This window comes from Dendropsophus ebraccatus, chromosome 9, assembly GCF_027789765.1.
Source record: "Dendropsophus ebraccatus isolate aDenEbr1 chromosome 9, aDenEbr1.pat, whole genome shotgun sequence".
NCBI lineage: Eukaryota > Metazoa > Chordata > Amphibia > Anura > Hylidae > Dendropsophus > Dendropsophus ebraccatus.
This window is the reverse complement of record NC_091462.1, coordinates 38,792,536-38,811,981: the sequence shown is the minus strand read 5'-3', so window position 1 is coordinate 38,811,981 and position 19,446 is coordinate 38,792,536. Positions and strand designations below refer to the sequence as shown.

Below are 19,446 nucleotides of genomic sequence, written 5' to 3'. Positions count from 1 at the left end.
TGCCTCTTGTATGTTTAAACATTGCTGGTCCGTGCGGCTGGTGTCCCAGATGTCCATGGTACTGTGAGACCCAATGATCACATGTTGATGGCCGTACCTGTGTTCAGACCTGGATACTGCTTTACTGTACTGTAGTGACTCCAAACCTGCCTAAGGGGCATCAGTATTGCTTGTGCATAGATAAAAACTTGTGGGGCTAATCCCTTTAAAGGGGGCCTCCGGTTGTAGAAAAACATGCCTGCTTTCTTTCAAAAACAGCGCCACACTTGTTTCCAGTGTGTGTCTAGTGTTGCAGCTCTGATCCATGGAAGTGAATGGTGCTGAATTGTAATACCACACACAGCCTGAGGACAGGGGTGGAGCTATTTTTGTAAGAAAGTAGCTGTGCATTTCTAATCCTGGATAAGCCCTTTAAAGAGGAACTATCAGCAGGTTAGACAAATCTAGCCTGCTGATAGCCTGTGCACTTAGTCCTTTATTTATTCACCATAGCGACTATCCTGACGCCCCTGGCCGGACTACTCCATTGGTTATCATTAGGAGGGGCAGGATGGTGGGGAGTAGGTCACCTCTATGGGGGCAGGGCAGCGCTCCTAATGGTCTTACCAGACTGAGGAGTAAACAACTAAGTGCACAAGAACGGCGCAGAGGATGGAGGTAAGAGACTTACCTTTATCCTCGGCGTCTCCTGTTAAATAGGGAACTATCGGCAGGTTAGATTCATCTAACCTGCTGATAGTTCACCTTTAAGCTGGTTTCTATACTTGGGGTTACAGTCAGTTTTGCTGGTATGTTTATGTTGGTCAGAGTGACTTTATATATAGTGTTATCGTCTGACTGGTCAGTATCTCCAATTAATTGCCTTGAAAGCTTCCATAATCTATAACTAGTACTGATGGGGTTTGGGGGGTCCCCAATTTCTGTAAAGGGGTCATTCCCTCAAAAGTTATCTCCTACCAACAGGATTGGAGAGAAGTGGCTTCCTGGTAGGGGACCATTGTCTTCCTAGTAAGGGTCCTATTACACCAACAGATTATCTGACAGATTTTTTTGAGCCAAAGCCAGGAATGGACTATAAACAGAGATTTTGCCTCTTCTCAACTCCATTCCTGGCTTTGGCTTAAAAAGTCTGTCAGATAATCTTTTGTTGTAATAGGACCCTAAGGGTCCTATTACATGGAGCAATTTTTAACGACTAACGATAAACTATCGCAAACAAGATTGTTTATCGTTCACCTGAAACCGTTCCCCATATTACACAGAACGATGGTCGTTAATTACGATCGTTATTGCGACCGTTACTATGATCGTTTATTCCTTCTGGTCCCAGCAAAACAATGAACAATGTTCAATTACACTGAACGATTAGTGAAAAAATGCAGAACTTGAGCCTACGAATGTGGAATTACAGTGAACGATTAACGATAATTTTAGGTTCAGATTTAAATCAACGACATACAACAATTTTTCGATCGTTGCCTGCAATTACACAGAACAATTATCGTATAAATTCGAACGATTTAACGATTTTTCTCACGATAATCGTCCCGTGTAATAGGGCTCTAAGTGGAGTATCACTCGGCATGCTTGTCCATCACTCTCCTGCCCAAATGAAGAGGGTATAATATGCCCGAATGGTGGGGGGTGTCTATTGGGGAGGGTAGTGATGCACTGGCTGGTATCTGGAGTTGCTGTGGATCTTATGTTGAAGCAGAATAGTGACCATGGTGTAATATCTCTGACCGGCTGTTGACCCATCAGGATTGTACTAAGGTCAATAGAGAGAGATAAGAAGGAACTTCTAATAACAAGTGTTTGGCTGGGGTGTGACTGCTGTACAGAGCGCAGCTCAGAAGGTTCCGTATAATACAGTCCCAGGAGAGAGCCCTATAGCCTGGGATCAGGCCTAGTTAATAGCCGCTCCATATCTATGGCTGCCCACCTAGTAGTCACGCTTAGTCCCAGGAGGATGATGTATCACTGGCTATACCTCTCTCCTGGTATTCTGTGGACGGTTCCTCAGTAAACTGACCCATAATTCGTGGGGAAGGGGTGCCCAAAATCTGCACCATTCACTCTATGGGACTGATAGAGATAGCGGAGATAGTCCCTTGGGTATCTTTATTGCTCCCATATTAAAGGGGTTATCCAGCGCTACAAAAACATGGCCACTTTCTTTCAGAGACAGCACCACTCTTGTCTCCAGTTCAGGTGCAGTTTGCAATTATGCTCCATTCACTTCAATGGAACTGAGCAGCAAAACCCCGCCCAAGCTGGAGACAAGAGTGGGGCTGTCTCTGGAAGAAAGTGGCCATGTTTTTGTAGCGCTGGATAACCCCTTTAAGTAATTAGAACAGTGGTTCACACACACAGGGGTATAAGGGGTTCCCATTCTCTCAGCGATGCTACTTATGCTGTAGGAGTTGTCACCCCTTTGGTTCCCAGCTCTCTTATGGAATTGCCGCCTTTATTGCTGGTACAATAACCTGTCGGGTGGCAGGAAATATCCGATTCCCAGCAGATGTCTGGCAGGTTCGGCTTCCAGAGGCTTTTTTTTTCCGATCGTATTCCGGACTCCATTGGTTTATTCTGTTGTTCACATCTGATTACTGTCTGGATGGAGTCCAACCTCTCGAGCCGTGCGCGGCAATGGAAATGAAAACCATTCTCCATGATACTGAAGGCTAGAATGCAGTTTATGTTACAGAACAAGGTATTCTGTATATGGTGCCCAGTATAAGAGTGGGGCGGCTTGTCACATCTCCTCCAGTATAACTCATATGTAATACTTATCCCCTATAGCCAGTATGGCGGAGCAGCCACTCTTGTTTGCTTCTATTGGGAATTTAGGATAGCCTGGTAGCATTTTAACCTTGTATTAGAAATTATTTTCTTTCAAATCAGCTGGTTCCAGATATTTGTAATTTACTTCTACTTAAAATCTCCAGTCCTCCAGCACTTATCAGCTGCTGTATGTCCTGCAGGCAGAGATGTGGTCTTTCCAGTCTGGAGAGCAGGAGAGGTTTTCTTTGGGGATTTGCTGCTGCTCTGGACAGTACCTGTCACAGACAGAGGAAGCAATAGAGAGCACTGTGTCAGACTGGAAAGGATACACCACTTCCTGCAGAACATACAGCCACTGAAAGTAAATACTGGAAGACTTAAAGGGGTTAACCGGGTAACAAAAATAATCCCCCTTCCCAATACCACCCTATGTCTCATATACATGTATAAACTATCTGGCACCCTTTTCCTGTTTTTTCTTCATTCTTATTGACTCTTGTTGTCTAAAATCCTCTAGTCTAAATCCACTCAGACCACGCTCAGCTTCCCCTTCCCTTTGTAGACACAGGACATGTGATCTCCTCTCTGGGGGCTGGGTTAGCTGTCTATTGACTTGGTAACCCCACCCCCAGGAGACATAATCTGCATCATCTCCATACACCTGTGCTGTTTCCATAGGCTTGCATGTGTCCCTGAGCCTAGGTCTCTGTAAAATGAAACATTATAGTTCTATCTCTGCTTGCTGTCAGTAAATGCAGGCATATGTACCTGTCTTTGTGTCTCAGCTCTGTATATTGTAAGTGTTATAATAAACGGATGAAGGGGTAGAATGGCACTGTGATGACTTGCAGTCAATAAGCTTCAAACTTGAGGGTGCACGACTCAGGTAACCGACCCCCGGTACCTTCAGGATAGTAACGTAGAAAGGGAAGAGACGGCACTTACGGTGCTTAAGTGCCCTCTTTTCTTTTTCTACATTTGTAAGTGTTATAGATAGTCTTAGAGTCTGGTTGGAACTAGAATGTTCTCATTCACAGTCAGCAAGCAGAGATCTAAACTTTTCCCTCCATGTACAGATGCAGCTGCCAGTGAAAGTTTGGGTTGCCATAAAAAGTTCCATGCAGAAGATCTATTCTTTTTAATAGGATTCATGCACAGAACTCACAGATGCTCAGGACGTTTCTATGGCAACCTTAACATCCATTGGCAGCAGCACCTGTGCAATAGAGACTGCTGCCATTAAGTTGCAGAGTACAGCAGCACCCTTTTTTTTTAAATACAGATTTTCGAACATACAACGCTATGTGACTCCGGACTTTGTTGTTTTGGTGCAGAGTTTCATTGCACTGTAATGGATACAATTACCTTGTAAAAACCTGCGGCGTACCTTGAATTGTCAGAAGATTTTATAAACTACATTTAGGGTATATTCACACGGGCGGGCTCGCAGCGAGATTCTTGCTGCGAGCCCGGCAGGTCCTGGCAGTTCCCATACACGATATACTTGCTGCGGTCTAAACGACCGCAGCAAGTATGTAATTATACCGCCCTTAACCCCTTCTGCTCCCCCGCTGTAAGCATACTTTACCTGTCCTTGCTGCACGGGTCCGGCGTCCTGCTCTCCCGCCCGGCCAATCAGTGGGCAACACACTAATTGGCCGGACAGGAGAGCAGGACGCCGGACCCGTGCAGCAAGGACAGGTAAAGTATATACACAGCGGGGGAGCAGAAGGGGTTAAGGGCGGTATAATTACATACTCGCTGCGGTCGTTTAGACCGCAGCAAGTATGTAGTGTATGGGAACTGCCAGGACCTGCCGGGCTCGCAGCGAGAATCTCGCTGCGAGCCCGCCCGTGTGAATATACCCTTAAGCTATAACTGTGTTAAGCGGAGATGCTGAACTATTCGGGTTCAGCAACGTTCTCCGAGCCCTGAACTCTTGGCATTTGGTTCCCTGTGGCTGCAAAAGTTGAATGCTGCCTTAGGAAGCCCTGGAAAACATGGATACAACCATGGGCATCTAACTTTTACAATTGCAGTGAGTCAAATGCTGTGTGTACGGGTACGGAGAACGTTGCCGAACCCGAGCAGTTCGGCATCTCCGCTCAACACTACTGATGACCTTCCAGTGGCTGGCCAGGTAGTTCCTATCTTGGGCAATGCAGCTGTCAGTCAGCCTCCTTAATCCCTGTAGTTTCTTATACTATTAGTTGTGGATATCTTTCTGTATACATGTTCTAGTCCTGGAATGATATATGATGGCTTTTCCCAGTCGTCTTCTCAGCAGACGTGTCACACGTGTCCTGGTCCGCCTTTGCTGGTGTGAAGCCTCGGAGCTGCTCCAGCCTTTGTCTCTCTGCCCTTCTCACTGCTCGCAATGCTTCCTGTTTTTAGAGCTTTTCATTGTGTCTGATTAAATAAAAGCTTTTTTTCCCCCTTTTTTATTACGGCTCTTTGTTAATGGGCAGCTTTTATCTATTTATAAAGTGCCAACATGCTCTACAAGGCGGCACAATAGGAAACTAAACACCGTAACTGATACTCACACACAGCCTATAAAGCTTCATTATAATGTAAAGCTCATTCTGCCAGCTATGGGGCAGTCACTCAATGGTTAAAAAATGGATTCGTGTTTGGAGACCTCTCTGCTGCCGTCTGACCCCCATATCACGCCCACTTTTTTTTTTTTCCCTTTTTGCCCCAAGGATAAGTGTTTTCCACGTCCCCTATTCTCTAATGAATGTTTTATGAACGTCCCTTGTAGGTTAAATCCATTTTTCTCCCATCCGACCCTCCCAGTGTTTCCATATTGCATCTGTGCTGGGGGGGGGATCGCTCCTCTTCGGTATCCATGCACCGTGCACTGCGTTCCTGCTATTGATTTCCTCTCCTAATATTTAGCATCTGGCATCTGATACCCAGTGATGTTTGTGCACAATATGTGGATTCTTGCCATTGTTTGTAGTGATCATAAGGACGGAGGGTGCGAGGGCTCGGCTGCAGCTTTGGCTATGATTTAGTAAGCGCTCATCCCGAGCTCCTGCCCTCCCTATCATTATAGATAAATTACGGCTCTGTTTGGAGAGAGACACCAGTAATGGGATAATCGCATTAGGCCTTAGTGTCCTTCTGAGACGGCTGCACATTGTATACTGAGAAGGACTTGTATTGCTTTGTGTCTGTACTTGGTAATCCCAGCATTACTCTCCCCGTATAGTCAGTGGGTTCTAAATGTTACTGGTGGTCGTTCATTTTATTAACTGGATTGAACTGTCGTGACTACTGTGATTGGTAAGAGCAAAAAGTGCAACAGCAACCTACAGGTGCAAGGGCTTACCATACATACTGTGATCGGTAAGAGCAAAAAGTGCAACAGCAACCTACAGGTGCAAGGGCTTACCGTACATACTGTGATCGTCAGACTTTTTATAAGGGGGTCCCGGTAAGGCCTTGTGCATGTGACATCAGCCTTCCGTATATGCTAGACATACCCATTTATTGGGTACTTCAGCGATTTTCTTTTCTTTTAAATCAATTAGTGTCAGAAAGTGCCAGACATTTGTAATTTATTTCTATTGAAAAATCTCCAGTCTTCCACTATGTGTCAGCTGCTGTATGTCCTGCAGGAAATGATGTATTCTTTACAGTCTGACACAGTGCTCTCTGCTGCCACCTCTTTATGTGACGGGAACTGACCAAATCCCTATTAGAAACTTCTCCTGCTCTCCAGACTGGAAAGAATACTACTTCCTGCTGGACATACAGCAGCTGATAAGTACTGGAGATTTTAAAATAGAAGTAAACTACAAATCTCTGTCACCACTTGATTTAGAAGAAAAATAAAATGGCTGGAGTACCCCTTTAAGACATGGCGATTGGTCGTCAGAATGGATTTTTTTAGTGACTGGGCTGCAGTCACTTATGGGTGGCAATAGGACCCTATTTATTAAAATCACAAGCAGAGTTGCATGATATCACTATAAACCCACACCCAACTTGGCCGAAAGATTATCTTTTTTGGTATAACCCAAGTATGTTATGGAAAAGCATAGACCACCATGCCATACGACAGGATGTGAAAAATAAAAGCAGACAGAAGAATAGGCTTCTATTACATGGGGACCACTATGGTTGGCAAACCCCAATGTATATCTCTGTAGTAGGGTAAACGCCACCTATGGGAAGGGTAGAGCCATTACAGCATGCTGAAAATACGCCCAGTGCCGACCAGTCCATCATATTTAAAGGGGGTTCCAGCTGGCGGACCCCCAACCAGTATTTATCCATGGACAGGCTCTTTCATTAAAACAGTCTGATACCCTTGAAAGCACTGGCGTAGGGGGTTGGTGTATTCCCCCTTATAGCGACCTACCCCCAGTGCCTGACTTCCTCAGTTAATATCTGTGAGAGGTTTTATTGCCGGGCCATTAAAGGTCATATTCATGTCTGAATGGGACTTGTGGCTTCTAAAGAATTTCCACCCTACATGTTTGTTAGTTTGACCCAGACTGTGAAGTAAATGGCTATTTACAGCGGTTATAAAGCTGTTTAGTCTCTTCCTGGTGGTGATGGCCGCACCTCTGTAGACTTTAGGGATCAGTGGGATTTTATATATGGCTGGTTGAGCAGTGTGTATTGCCCTGAGATTACCTCTGCCCATGCTTTAAAGGGGTTGTCCAGCGAAAATCTTTTTCTTTCAAATCAGCTGGTGTCAGAAAGTTATATAGATTTGTAATTTACCTCTATTAAAAAATCTCAAGTCTTTCCATACTTATCAGTTGCTGTATGTCATGCAGGAAATGTTGTTTTATTTTCAGTCTGACACAGACATCTCGGCCAGAGATGTCAGCAGAGAGCAGTGTGTCAGACTGAAAATAAAACAACATTTCCTGCATGACATACAGCAGCTGATAAGTATGGGAAGACAAAATGATTTTTGCTGGACAACCCCTTTAAGTAGGAAAATAAGATTGGGATAACGTAGATTCTGTACAGCGCCTGTCATTGAAAGAGATGTCCTACAGACATAACAAATGTTTTTATTGGTCGGGGGTCTGAACCGTCAGGAGAAAGAGCCGGAAGAAGTTTGCACTTGGCATTTTCTTTCCCAACTCTGTGTCACGTGGGAGCAGCTGGACCAAACCTTAAAGGACAACTCTTAGTTAAATCAAATAATGTCAGAGTTTGAAGGGATGTTATTGCTGTTAAAGGGGAACTCTGCCAATTTTATTTATTTTCAAATCAACTGATACTAGAAAATTATATAAACTTGCAAATTACTTCTGAAAAATCTCATGAAATATATTCCACCTACTGGAATTAGTCACATGATGTTGGGATAGAGGAGGTTTGGGCAGATAGATTTTACCACATCCAATCCTTTTGTTCTCAGTGACATAAGCTTCCAGTGATGTCTGGCAGTGGTTTACTTTCTTTCTGTCCATTTGAAAATGGATGGTTTGCCAAATAAATGGTAAGGGGATGAAGTAACCTGCCGCCTGGTGCAAACAAAACCAGTAGACTTTTGAGCGAGTGTTATGGTGCGTTTACACAGACAGATATCTGACAGATGATTGAAGCCAAAGCCAGAAATGGATTTGGATAGAGGAAAAATCTCAAATGTTCCTTTATGACCTGTTCTCTGTTTATAGTCTGTTTTTGGCTTTGGCTTCAATAATCTGTCAGAAAAATCTCTTTCTGTCATTATATATAAAAGAAAAACTTTTGACACATCACAAACCAATGTCAAAAGTTTTGATTGTGTTCAGATCTTTAGGGTCTTTTTACACGTACAGATGAGTCGCTTAAGCGCTCATTTAGCGAATGACAAGCAATGATTTCTTCCTTTTAGGCATTTAGACGAGAAGATAATCGCTTTAAAAAGTCGTTCATGCGTTGGTATTTGCGTTCGTTTATAATGTGAATGATTTATTGTAATTGCGATCGTATCTATACACTGTGAATGGTGAGTGTTTACACTGAAAGACTTGAGAACGATTGATAGTAATTTGAGGTCAGCTGAAAAGATGCGATCAGCGAATGAATTTCCGTTCATTGTTTGACCGTTGCCTCGTTTACTCCAGAAGATTATCGCCTAAATCTGAACGATTTTAGGATTTTTTGCTTAATAATTGGCCTGTGTAAACGACCCTTTAATGACTGCTGTATAGAGGCGAGAGAAGCACACAGCTGAGTGCTTCTTTATTCTGCTTTACTGCTCTATCCGTCTTGTAGTCATTCTCCATAGACTTGCGTAGAGAAGCTGTGCAGCCACAGAGTTGTAGTTACTTATCATTTTTGAAGTGGTTTGTACAGGATTCTGCAATGTGTTTATCCAGTGACAAATCCACTGAATTGCAGCTTAGTAATATATACTAGTAATAGTGTGTGTGAACCAGCCGTACTAAGCTTGTACTTATAATGGGCAAGGGTCTTCTTTATGGGGATACGTTTTATATCTAGTCTTTGGCATAAAAAAAAAATTCAAGCTATAGATAAACCCAAGCCATATGTGAAGGCGGCGGCGGCTGATGAAGGCCACGTGCGGCCCAGTAACATCGATTGTGTGCGCTTTATTATGTTTTACCTCTAGTACTGAAGGCTTTTTATGTGTTTCAGCTCTGATGTTGGCTTTCACTGATGCCAGCATAAAAGGGATCCAAGATGACAAAGCAATACATTAAGTGAGAATAAAAGAGCGCAGCGCAGGGGATTTACTAATAAATCATTTTATTGCTTTGCTAAGTAAGTGCTGCTTCATCAGCCCTGAACATGGGGAAGGGACGGATGCCTGGTGTGAACTGCGGGCTGCGGACTGCTTGGGATGGGTTCAAAAACAGCATTCAATGTCTGATGAACGCTGAGCAGCTAGGGGCACCCACAATGATCAGCAACTTCTCGTCTCTATGATGTGGCAGAAGTATCCCCCCCCCATCCAGCAGACCTCCTCTGATCACAACTCCTCACCTTTCTGAAGTTGTCTTAAAGGGGTTATCCAGGCTTTAAAAAAAAAACATGGCTGCTTTCTTCCAGACACAGCCACTCTCTTGTACTTGGTGTGGGTTTTGAACGGAGCTGAATTGTAATACCAGGCACAACCTGAGGACAGGGGTGATGCTCTTTTTGCAAGAAAGTAGTTTTTTTTTTTTTCGAACCCTAAATTACCCCTTTAAATTTTAGGAACACTTTAATGGGAGTTACATGATCCCCACAGCACCGCGAGCCTCACTTTTTCTGTATCTACTTAACAATCAGATGTGTCACTGTCGTTTTTTTTTGTTTTTGTTTTGTTTTGTTTTTTGCAGAAATCAATAGTACAGACGATTTTAAGAAAATTTGTAATTGGCCCTGTCTGTTCTATGGAGGGGGGAGGGAGATTAGTCACCAGCACTGAGCAGGGGACAAAGGATTACACAGCAGGAGCTGTGTGAAAGCCCTTCAGAGGTCAATGCTGACTAAAGAGGAGATAGCCCGGTAATGTAGCTGTAAAATAACTCTTTGTTGTCCTGTTTTGGTGCCTCATCTCCTTCCACCTCTCCATAGAAAATCATGAAGACAGGGGGGAAAGCTTCAAACTGCTTTTTCATGATAAAAATGCATTTTTCGGCTAATAAACCCAATTACAAAGTTTCTTAAAATCACCTGTACTATTGATTTCTGCAAAAAAATGTAAACGACAGTGACGCTGTAATGTTCTGCAGAGTTTAGGTAATGTCCTGTTGTACTTGAAGGTTAATGTTTAATAGATATTTTAACTTGTCCTTTAAAGTGTCACTTGAGAACAAGGAGTTCATAGAGTTCTGGCTCTGGGATGAAGCCTCTTATGCTGTGTCCTGGGCGCCGGTTCTAATATTCTTTGGCTATGGGCTAAATACAGTCCTTGCTGCTGAAAGTGAGAGTATCATCAGATTATGCTGCCCAGTTTATTGGTATTATATTATGGGCACAGATCTGCTCTCCGACTGGCCAATAAAGCCCCCAGAAACTGTTCTTTATTGTTAATAGGAACCGTGAAAGAATACAGCAGAGCGAGAAACAGAGAGCTGCCAATCACAGAGTAGAACCACCCACTTGACTATTTAGTCCAAAATTACCAGAGGTTTACGTGAATAATTGACAAGCGATACTGAGACTTTTCCCACAGACCTACGGGTATATAATGCTCTGTAACATGATGCCTGCAGATAGGACCGCTTTTTCCATGGTCAGTAATAAAACAGGCCCTTTTTCATCTGATTGTCAGTTCTTGTGCAAACATTGATTTCACAACCCAATCAATAGTAATGTCCATGCCCGGAAAATCCTGTTGAACAAGACCTTTGAGCCAAGAACCATTGAGGAACCTGCTTGGTCAAGATTTACACACGGTTCAGTTATTTTATTGCCGGGTGAGCAAAGAATAAAAAAAGGGAATTGCTCTTGTCCTGCAGTCATATAGGTTTTAGTAGAGACCTGCGTTCCTGATGGAATAAAAAATTTGGAGCACCTTCTCTTAAAGCGCCACCCTTCCTCTTAGAAATATATGAACAAATTGACATCTGGGTGTTACTGTTCCCCCTGGTCATTAGGGTGTGTCCCAGCACAGTCTAATACGGTCAGCACTGATTGGATGGTGTCACATTGCATATATATATATATATATATATATATATATATATATATATATATATATATATATGCATCGATGGACAATAGGGTGATGAGTCTCAGTTGTCATCTGCCAAGACTTTTTCTGTGCAGAAGAGGCATTGGATGGTCACAGGATCACCAAGTCCAGTAGAAGCGATCCTTTTCTGTCTTCTCTTCAGGGTTTCCAGTCCATACATTGATAGGTTACCGTTTTAAAGGACCACACAACTGGTTAATGCCTATGTTCATCCTGCTCTCCCTGGTTTATGACTGGAATGTTGAAACATCTTTCATCTTTTGTTAGCTACTAATTCGGTGTAAGGGTACTATTACAAGGAACGATAATCAGCCGAATCGGCCCTATTCGGCCGATTATCGCTCCATAATAATAAATACAACGATCAGCCGGTGACAACGATCATGTAATAGGTCCAGTAAACGAGCGACGATCTAGCAGATCGCTGCTCGTTTACAGGTATTATCGGGCCCCCATCGGCCTGTGTAATACCACTTTAAGAGTCCCTGCAGTCTGGGCTGAGTTCACCGCAAATAATAATAAAGGGGTACGTCAGCAAAAATTTTGTTTTTGTTTCAAATCAGCTGGTGTCATACAGTGATACAGATTAGAAAATTACTTCTATTAAAAAATGTCAGGTCTTCCAGTACTTATCAGCTGCTGTATGTCCTGCAGTAAGTGGTGCATTCTTTCCAGTCTTGCACAGTGCTCTCTGCTGCTGTCCAGACAAAAGAAAATTGGACCTGCGCCCGAACAACCCCTTGTTGGAGTGAAGGTGTTTTGTAGTTTCCAGTTTTACTTTACACCATGTTTGATAAATTTCCCCCCATTGTGTTGGGTAATAGTTTTATTTAATAACATCCTTTATTTTGCGCCCCCCCCCATTTAAAAACTGAAAAGAAAAAGAAAAGACTGGTAAAAATGACACCTTACCAGGATTACAACAGTACCACATTTTATATAGTTTTATGTAGTTTATATTGGTTTTATTTAGTTTTTTTTTTTTTTTTTTTTTTTTTGTGGATGTGTGCTATAAGTAGCATTTTGGGCTAGATAACTTCTTCCTTACTTATTCTATTTTTGTTGGCTTTTAGAGCAATATAAAAGCCACACACACACACACACACACACATATGCCATTGGCATTATTGACAGCAGCATGTAGAGGGTTAAACACCAGTGCCAGAGTGATCTCCTTGTCGGCTGCTGATGGCAACCATCAAGAATAGAGCTTGCTCAGTTCTCTATACTTCCCACCCCACATGTGACATATCTGTATGTCAGGGAGGGATTAAAAGGCATAGGGAAAGGCTTATCGATACACTTGATAAATACAATCAATACACTGTAAGGCATACACATATACCAACCTATGGTACAAGATTTAGATTTTGATTGCCACCTTGGCAATGTACAGTACATGGTGCTTTAAACCCCATTGACAGGTGAGACTCGAGATCTGTACATGATCTGGCTGGATATATGGACATTGTCAGCATTTCTTTATATACTTCCAAGAGTAGTAACAGAGGAATGGCACAGGGGAACAATGCTCTAGTGTATATATATTTATTGAAGAAAACTCTTCAGGAGGGATACTGTATGCACTCTGTTACATGGGCCTTACTTACATTATGTAGGGCCCCTTAAATACCATATAGCTGCTGTATGTGCCTCTTAATTCTGCAGCCCACAGGATATTGAAGTCTTGTGTAAGTAACAGCTCAGCGAAGTCCATAGAAGAATTATTTATAGTCGATTGTACTAATGCAGAGCTGCGCTCCTGGGCCCCACCAATGAGCTGCTTGGCAGGCATCAATGCAGAACTCTGGGGCAGCCATTCATTACCATAGTTCTCCAGGTTCAGCTGGTAAAATAGAAGAACCCCAGGGAAATCTAAAGGACAAATGTTCTGGTTACTGTAAATCTCCAGCTTTAGAATCACTTTCCGCATTAGTACCAGTTCTCTTTAAAACTGTGACCTCCATTGCTCCCTCTACGAGAAGGTGAAGAAGTTTTCCAGGTCTGTAGATAATGCTTGATAATTATATACGTGGAAAGGTAGACCCTGTATCGGTTCAGTGTATACGGTGGAAATGCTTCCAGCTCATATGCCAAACAGATCTATAGAACAGTGCATGCAAGAGTCTTTTGCACAAGCTAGGCCAGTATACCTGCACTTTCCTATACATGGGACACATGATCACATTTGCATTTAGTGTTCCTGTGAAAAAAATGTTTTGTTGCTGCACATTTTCCATCAATCAATGTTACAAGTGAATATAGGAAACTTTGTAATATATCTTATCTGACAAAATTTTTGTATCTTATCAGACAAAAATGTCATCAAGCATCCCCTCCCCTCTTGCTAAACTGTCATCCACTCAGTAAATCAGCTTAGTAACTGCTTTGGTTATGTATTCTGATTCCTGAGCTAGCTACAAATCTATGGAATTAACCGCCTTCTATTGGAAGTAAATGAAGGGTAATGGTTAGAGATGAGCGAACCTGGAGCATGCTCGAGTCGATCCGAACCCGAACTTTCAGCATTTGATTAGCGGTGGCTGCTGAACTTGGACAAAGCTCTAAGGCTATGTGGAAAACATGGATATAGTCATTGGCTGTATCCATGTTTTCCAGACAACCTTAGGGCTTTATCCAAGTTCAGCAGCCCCCGCTAATCAAATGCCGAACGTTCGGATCGACTCGAACCCGAACCGGGTTCGCTCATCTCTAGTAATGGTTCCTACTTATAATAAGAACAAAAACAATAAGTGACCTCATCACCATTTTTGTCAGTGAATAGGAACACCCTGCAGATCTGTATATACCTGGTCTTGCCCCCAACTTAAAGGCTTTTCACATCACACTGAAAACAATAAGAATTGTGTTTGCAGAGGGTTTATAGCTCTGTATCAGAATAACAGAGCCCCAGCCACTATAAAGATATAATATAGAATATTAAGCCGCGCAGATATTTGGACCTACTTGGCGTGGCAGCACTAAATAGTGATGAAGAGCATCCATTCCCTTTAAGCTGTTCATCCTTGGCCGTTATTGTGCGCGCTGTTTGTTTCCCGAAACCGCTTTTTGGCCGCGCTGCGTAAGTTCCTATTAACGTAAATACCTGCATAAATTTTGCAGTAGTTGTGGATTTTATTGGGACGTAAAATCGGTTTAGTTCCCTATTAAAGATTTAAGATATTGTCCATGCTCCGGAAGGAACGCGCCAAGTCCTCTGTCCTGTCCTGTTGTGCATTAGCAACATCAGATATATGTGAGACCTACATCCATCTGACCACCTTATTGGTATCTATACAACTCTATCCAACCATGGCCCGCACACCTGTATGGAGGATGCCTCTGACTTATGGCGCCTGGCAGTACAGTATATAGCACTGTATCTGTATTATGTAGATGCCCACAGCTTTGCAGATAAATGGAAGGGCGCTCGTTTGTTGCGGAAGCCACATCCACATAGGATGGACGAATTACTACTTAGACACTTTGTACAGATTTTGCAGGTATGACCCCCATGCAAGGGCATGGTTGCTGTCTGCATATAGCAGTTGAAATGCGTTGGTGCACCCAAAATGGTGTCTGTCAACTCTTATGCACTTTACAAATATTCACATAGGATCACCCAGTCTTGCTTACAGTGATAGGGGTATGTGATTGATGCCTTTAGTTTTTCTTCTGCATTAATACAGAAAGCCGTGGAGCTGGCAGGCAGCCGTTCCCTTGGACAGCAGTAGGGAGAAGTTTGCTGGCAGCGAGACTATGAAGTTTTTTTTTTGGCAATACCGCTGTTAGGTTTTTACCCATTCGTTTCTATAAAATCTGACCCACTTATTATTGTTTCCTTGTTCCTGTAACTCTCTCCGCTGCTGGCATTACTGTTAAAGAAACAGATTATGCGTTTTTGTATACTGGCTAGGTATGGTGTGTGTGTGTGTAATATATATATATACACACACACATACTGGGTATGGTTTGTGTGTGTGTAATATATATACACACACACACACGGTATGGGGGGGTGTATGTGTGTTTATATATATATATATATATATATATATATATATATATATATATATTCGGGTATGGGTGTTTGTTTGTATACTACTGGGTATGGTATGTGTATACTGGTAGTTCTGGTCCTGGTTTAACAGGGTATGTCGTATCTTATCATACTACTTAAAATAGTATCTGACCCAGTATTAACCATGTAAACGCTTTCTTCAGTTTATGTGTTTTAAAGACCGAATAAAGGGGGCTCCATATCACGGACACTTGTGCCATAAATGTCTTATCAGTGCACTCTAACCACTGGACCCCTAAATCACCCTGTGTTGCCTGGTCCCCCCCCCACTTCTAGATTATGAGGTGGAGGGGATGGTTTAGTGTAATGAAATTAAATGACCCATCAATTTATCCTTTATAGCTGAGCTCAGCAATATTTGGAAGCTCTATATCAGGGGTGTCAAAACTTCAATTCCCATCATGTCTGGACAGCTAAAGCAATATCCCTTTAATCTTTGTAAAAAATATACTGATTTTAGCTTCAGTCCTACTCAACTGCACTTCCAGGTTTGGGGTGAACACATGGAATATATCTCGCTTAGGAAGGACACTGAGTGGGCAGTACCATGTGTCAAACCTGAATGTGGAAGAGTTCAATATACTATCCTGCGTATATGCTTTTCAACAGACTTATGTCAACAGACTCAGTCTCCATGGTTACAGACTACAAAATAAGCCCTGTGTAGTCTGCTCTGTTGTTTCCATATTACTTACTTTGGCCTCCTGCTAACATCCTTTGCAGTTTTTCTGATCAGGCTATACTAATCCTGAAGCCTTTTAGGAAGCGTCGGGAAACAATCAGTATTTCCTCATTGTAAAACAAAAAGTTAAAAAAAAAAGAAAAAACACGCTGTAGCAGTGCCTTGTTCCAGTTTCTCTGTGAATGCATGAGTGACGTCACTCATACACCACAACGCTGGGGTGAGAGAGAGCAGCCCCTTGTGGCTGGAGACATAATGCTGCCTCCCACCAGAAGATTGATTGACAGGGCCGAGAGCCAGTGGCTCTCAGCCCTGTCAAACATGGGGCTGCATTTAAACTGTATGCGCTCCTGATTAGATTCTAAATTCTGGTTACCAAATTCGGAAAGTGTGCATCCAGAAGTGTCCGGAGTTCCAGATACTTCCAAAGTAAAAGTCCTGAAGAATGTCCATGCCCTATCTGTATTACAAATCTGCACAGATTTTCCTGATGTCTGCATGTTGCCTAACAATTTACATGTTTTTTGGGGTTGTTTATCTTTGTTGCTTATAAAGCTTCTTTTATGTGTTTCAGAGACCTTTGATCCATAACCAGGAAACATGGACGCCACTGTGATCTTACCGATACTGAAGAAGAAACTGGCCTTCCTCTCAGGTATCTTCATCTTCAGCCACCATTGTAGATTTATATAAACAGACTATCGGCCGCCGTCACTCATTTCTTTTCCCCTTTGCAGAAAAAAAAGCATTTTTCAGAAGCACTTGGATTTGTTGCAATGTTTTACTACATCTGTTAGTGGTTTTGGCAGAGGCATATCGAAACGTGATTACACAGATTGTTCCAGGGCAGGTGTTACATATACAAAGCAGCCATGTTTCACACCCCGCTACATCTATGTTTGGAGATAGTTTCCAGACTCCTGTCTAGCAGTTTTATTCTAAGGAACTTCTGGATAATTTTACCTGCGTTTTCCATGGCCAGACCTCCACAGGCTGCTGGTCCGCTGAGATACATTGCATACAGTATTATTGTTTTGTGTTATATGCGTGTTTTGTACATTTCTTTTTTTTTTTTTATTAAAATCCCATAGGCAGAAAACATTGTAATGACTGCCCCAAAGCTAAATAAATAAATATATATATATATATATATATATATATATATATATATATATATATATATATATATATATATATATATATATATATATCACACCAGGAAATTATCTAGTGGGGAGACGTGGATTCGGTCTCCAGCCGCTGGCACCCGAACTTAACCCTTACAGAGTGCACTCCTTTGTGGAAGTGTATATGTGTGTATATATATGTGTGTGTATATATATATATATATATATATATATGCTGCCACCTGACCTGCCCCCAATGGATGATGTTGGGAGAGAAAAGAATTGGTCTTGTTGGGTGTATGGTACGAATGTAGCCTCAGGGCTTATGCTTTACAGGCATTTTACAGGTTGTACTAAGCTTGGTGACTCTTATGAACTATTCATACTATAATGTAAACCCTATGTGAGGTTTGTATGTAGCTCGTGCATCTTTGTACTGCTTTGGCCTCTATTCTTACTTCACTATCCATTACCATTCATCACAACTTTCCCTTCATTACTATTTTATAGACCTTTGTCTCTCTGCTAGTACCACTTACATCTAGAATCCCATCATGGAGCGCTCTATGGTTATTATATAGATTCCACAAAAGTCTGATCTAAAACCGGGTCCTGTGATTTTTCGGGAAGTGACAGCTTGTTTAGGACTAAGTCTTGTTGTACGGCCGAGAGCGTCCACCCTGCCAAGTACTAAGCCGTAAATCTCGGCTTTTCTTTCAGTACTAGAAGGAGGTAAGGCCATGGCTGTGTGATAGCTGTGTTCTGCCTCTGTGACTTTGTAGATGTCAGTCTGTACTGAACACTTATGTTCTGTTTTAGTTATAATGAATCAGTTTGTTGGTGACTGCCGGAGAAGCTAGGGGCTGTGTAATATATTGTATGGAAGAGCTGGGACCCCTAGACTTAGACCCCTGTTCTTCGTCATATGGATCTTTCTTTTTACCGAATGTTGACTATGTGTTTCAGAAAAAAAAAGTTTAACAACATAGACCACCATGGGGTCTATGGGTACACTGACAGCTGCGAGCATCTATAGCACATATGTTCAGTGTGTTCAAACAACCTCACGGAAACACATCTTTTTTTTATCACCATATCAATATAACCATAATTTTTTTTTTACCCCTTTTTTGTGTGTTGCCCTCACAGATTGCAAATAGCATAAGGCCTTTGTTATAGAAGGAAAAATTGGATGAAAAAGTCCCAAAAAAACAGATCTAATAGCTGTTGGCTGACATGTATTTCTCCCAGTTACCGCATAGATGTGGCTCAGATGAGAGTGCATGTCTTCTGTTTTGAAGGGGGTAGTAAGGGTTAGGGCTGGGCGGTATACCGCAAAAATACCGATACCGTCACTGGGGTCGGTTAACCGACCTCAACTCTGCCAGGACGGTATCTGCGGTAATTTTGTATTTTTAGCTCCCAGAGTACCCTCTTTCCTGTATCCTCAGAGCGCTCCTGCACGCAAACTCGCGGCCCGGCGTGATCGCTGCACGTTATGTGCAGGGACGCCCATATCAGAGCGGGAGTAGCAGCAGGGTCCCGATGAGAATGCCCGGGGGCACAGCCGTCCCCCCGCACCCGTCCAGTCCGAGCGCCGGCCCTCCCCCCGTCCCGCTGTACTTGTCCTGGCCGGCGTGCCTGCACACACAGGACATTAACATGTGCAGCGCTCACCGGCCGGAGGATGTTAATGTCTTGTGTGTGCAGGGACGCCGGTGTGCGCGGGGGAAATGGAGGAGCAGCAGGGTCCAGGGGAGAATATTCCTGAGTGCACAGCCTTCCTCCGCACCCGTCCCGCCGCACCTGTCCTGTCCAGTGTCCCTGCACACACAGGACATTAACGTTCAACGCTTGCTGGCCGGGACTGGTGCCGGTCCCCCCCCCCCATCCCCCGGCCGCGTGAGCACTGCACATGCTAATGTCCTGTGTGTGCAGGAAGGAGGCCATGTCACAGCTGAAGGTGGAGGAGCAGCACGTGGGGGCGGCTGTCCTGTAGTTCCCTCAGTAACAGTACAGGACTATAATATAGGAGGGATAATTGGCTGCAACAAGCAGGATAATAATTGGCTGCTGCAGCCCATGCATTCCTTCTATGTTACAGCCC

At 43.0% G+C, this 19,446-nt stretch overlaps 1 protein-coding gene across 2 annotated transcripts in view; it reads left to right on the top strand.

Moving 5' to 3' along the window:
• Window positions 1–19,446, top strand: part of SESTD1 (SEC14 and spectrin domain containing 1) — a 112,831-nt gene that overhangs the window by 6,517 nt on the left and 86,868 nt on the right. For both annotated transcript variants that reach the window (XM_069985178.1, XM_069985177.1), the window contains exon 2: window positions 16,787–16,867. In XM_069985178.1, the coding sequence (XP_069841279.1) occupies window positions 16,813–16,867 (55 nt within the window). In that variant the 5' untranslated portion in view covers window positions 16,787–16,812. The remainder of the gene's footprint in view (window positions 1–16,786; window positions 16,868–19,446) is intronic.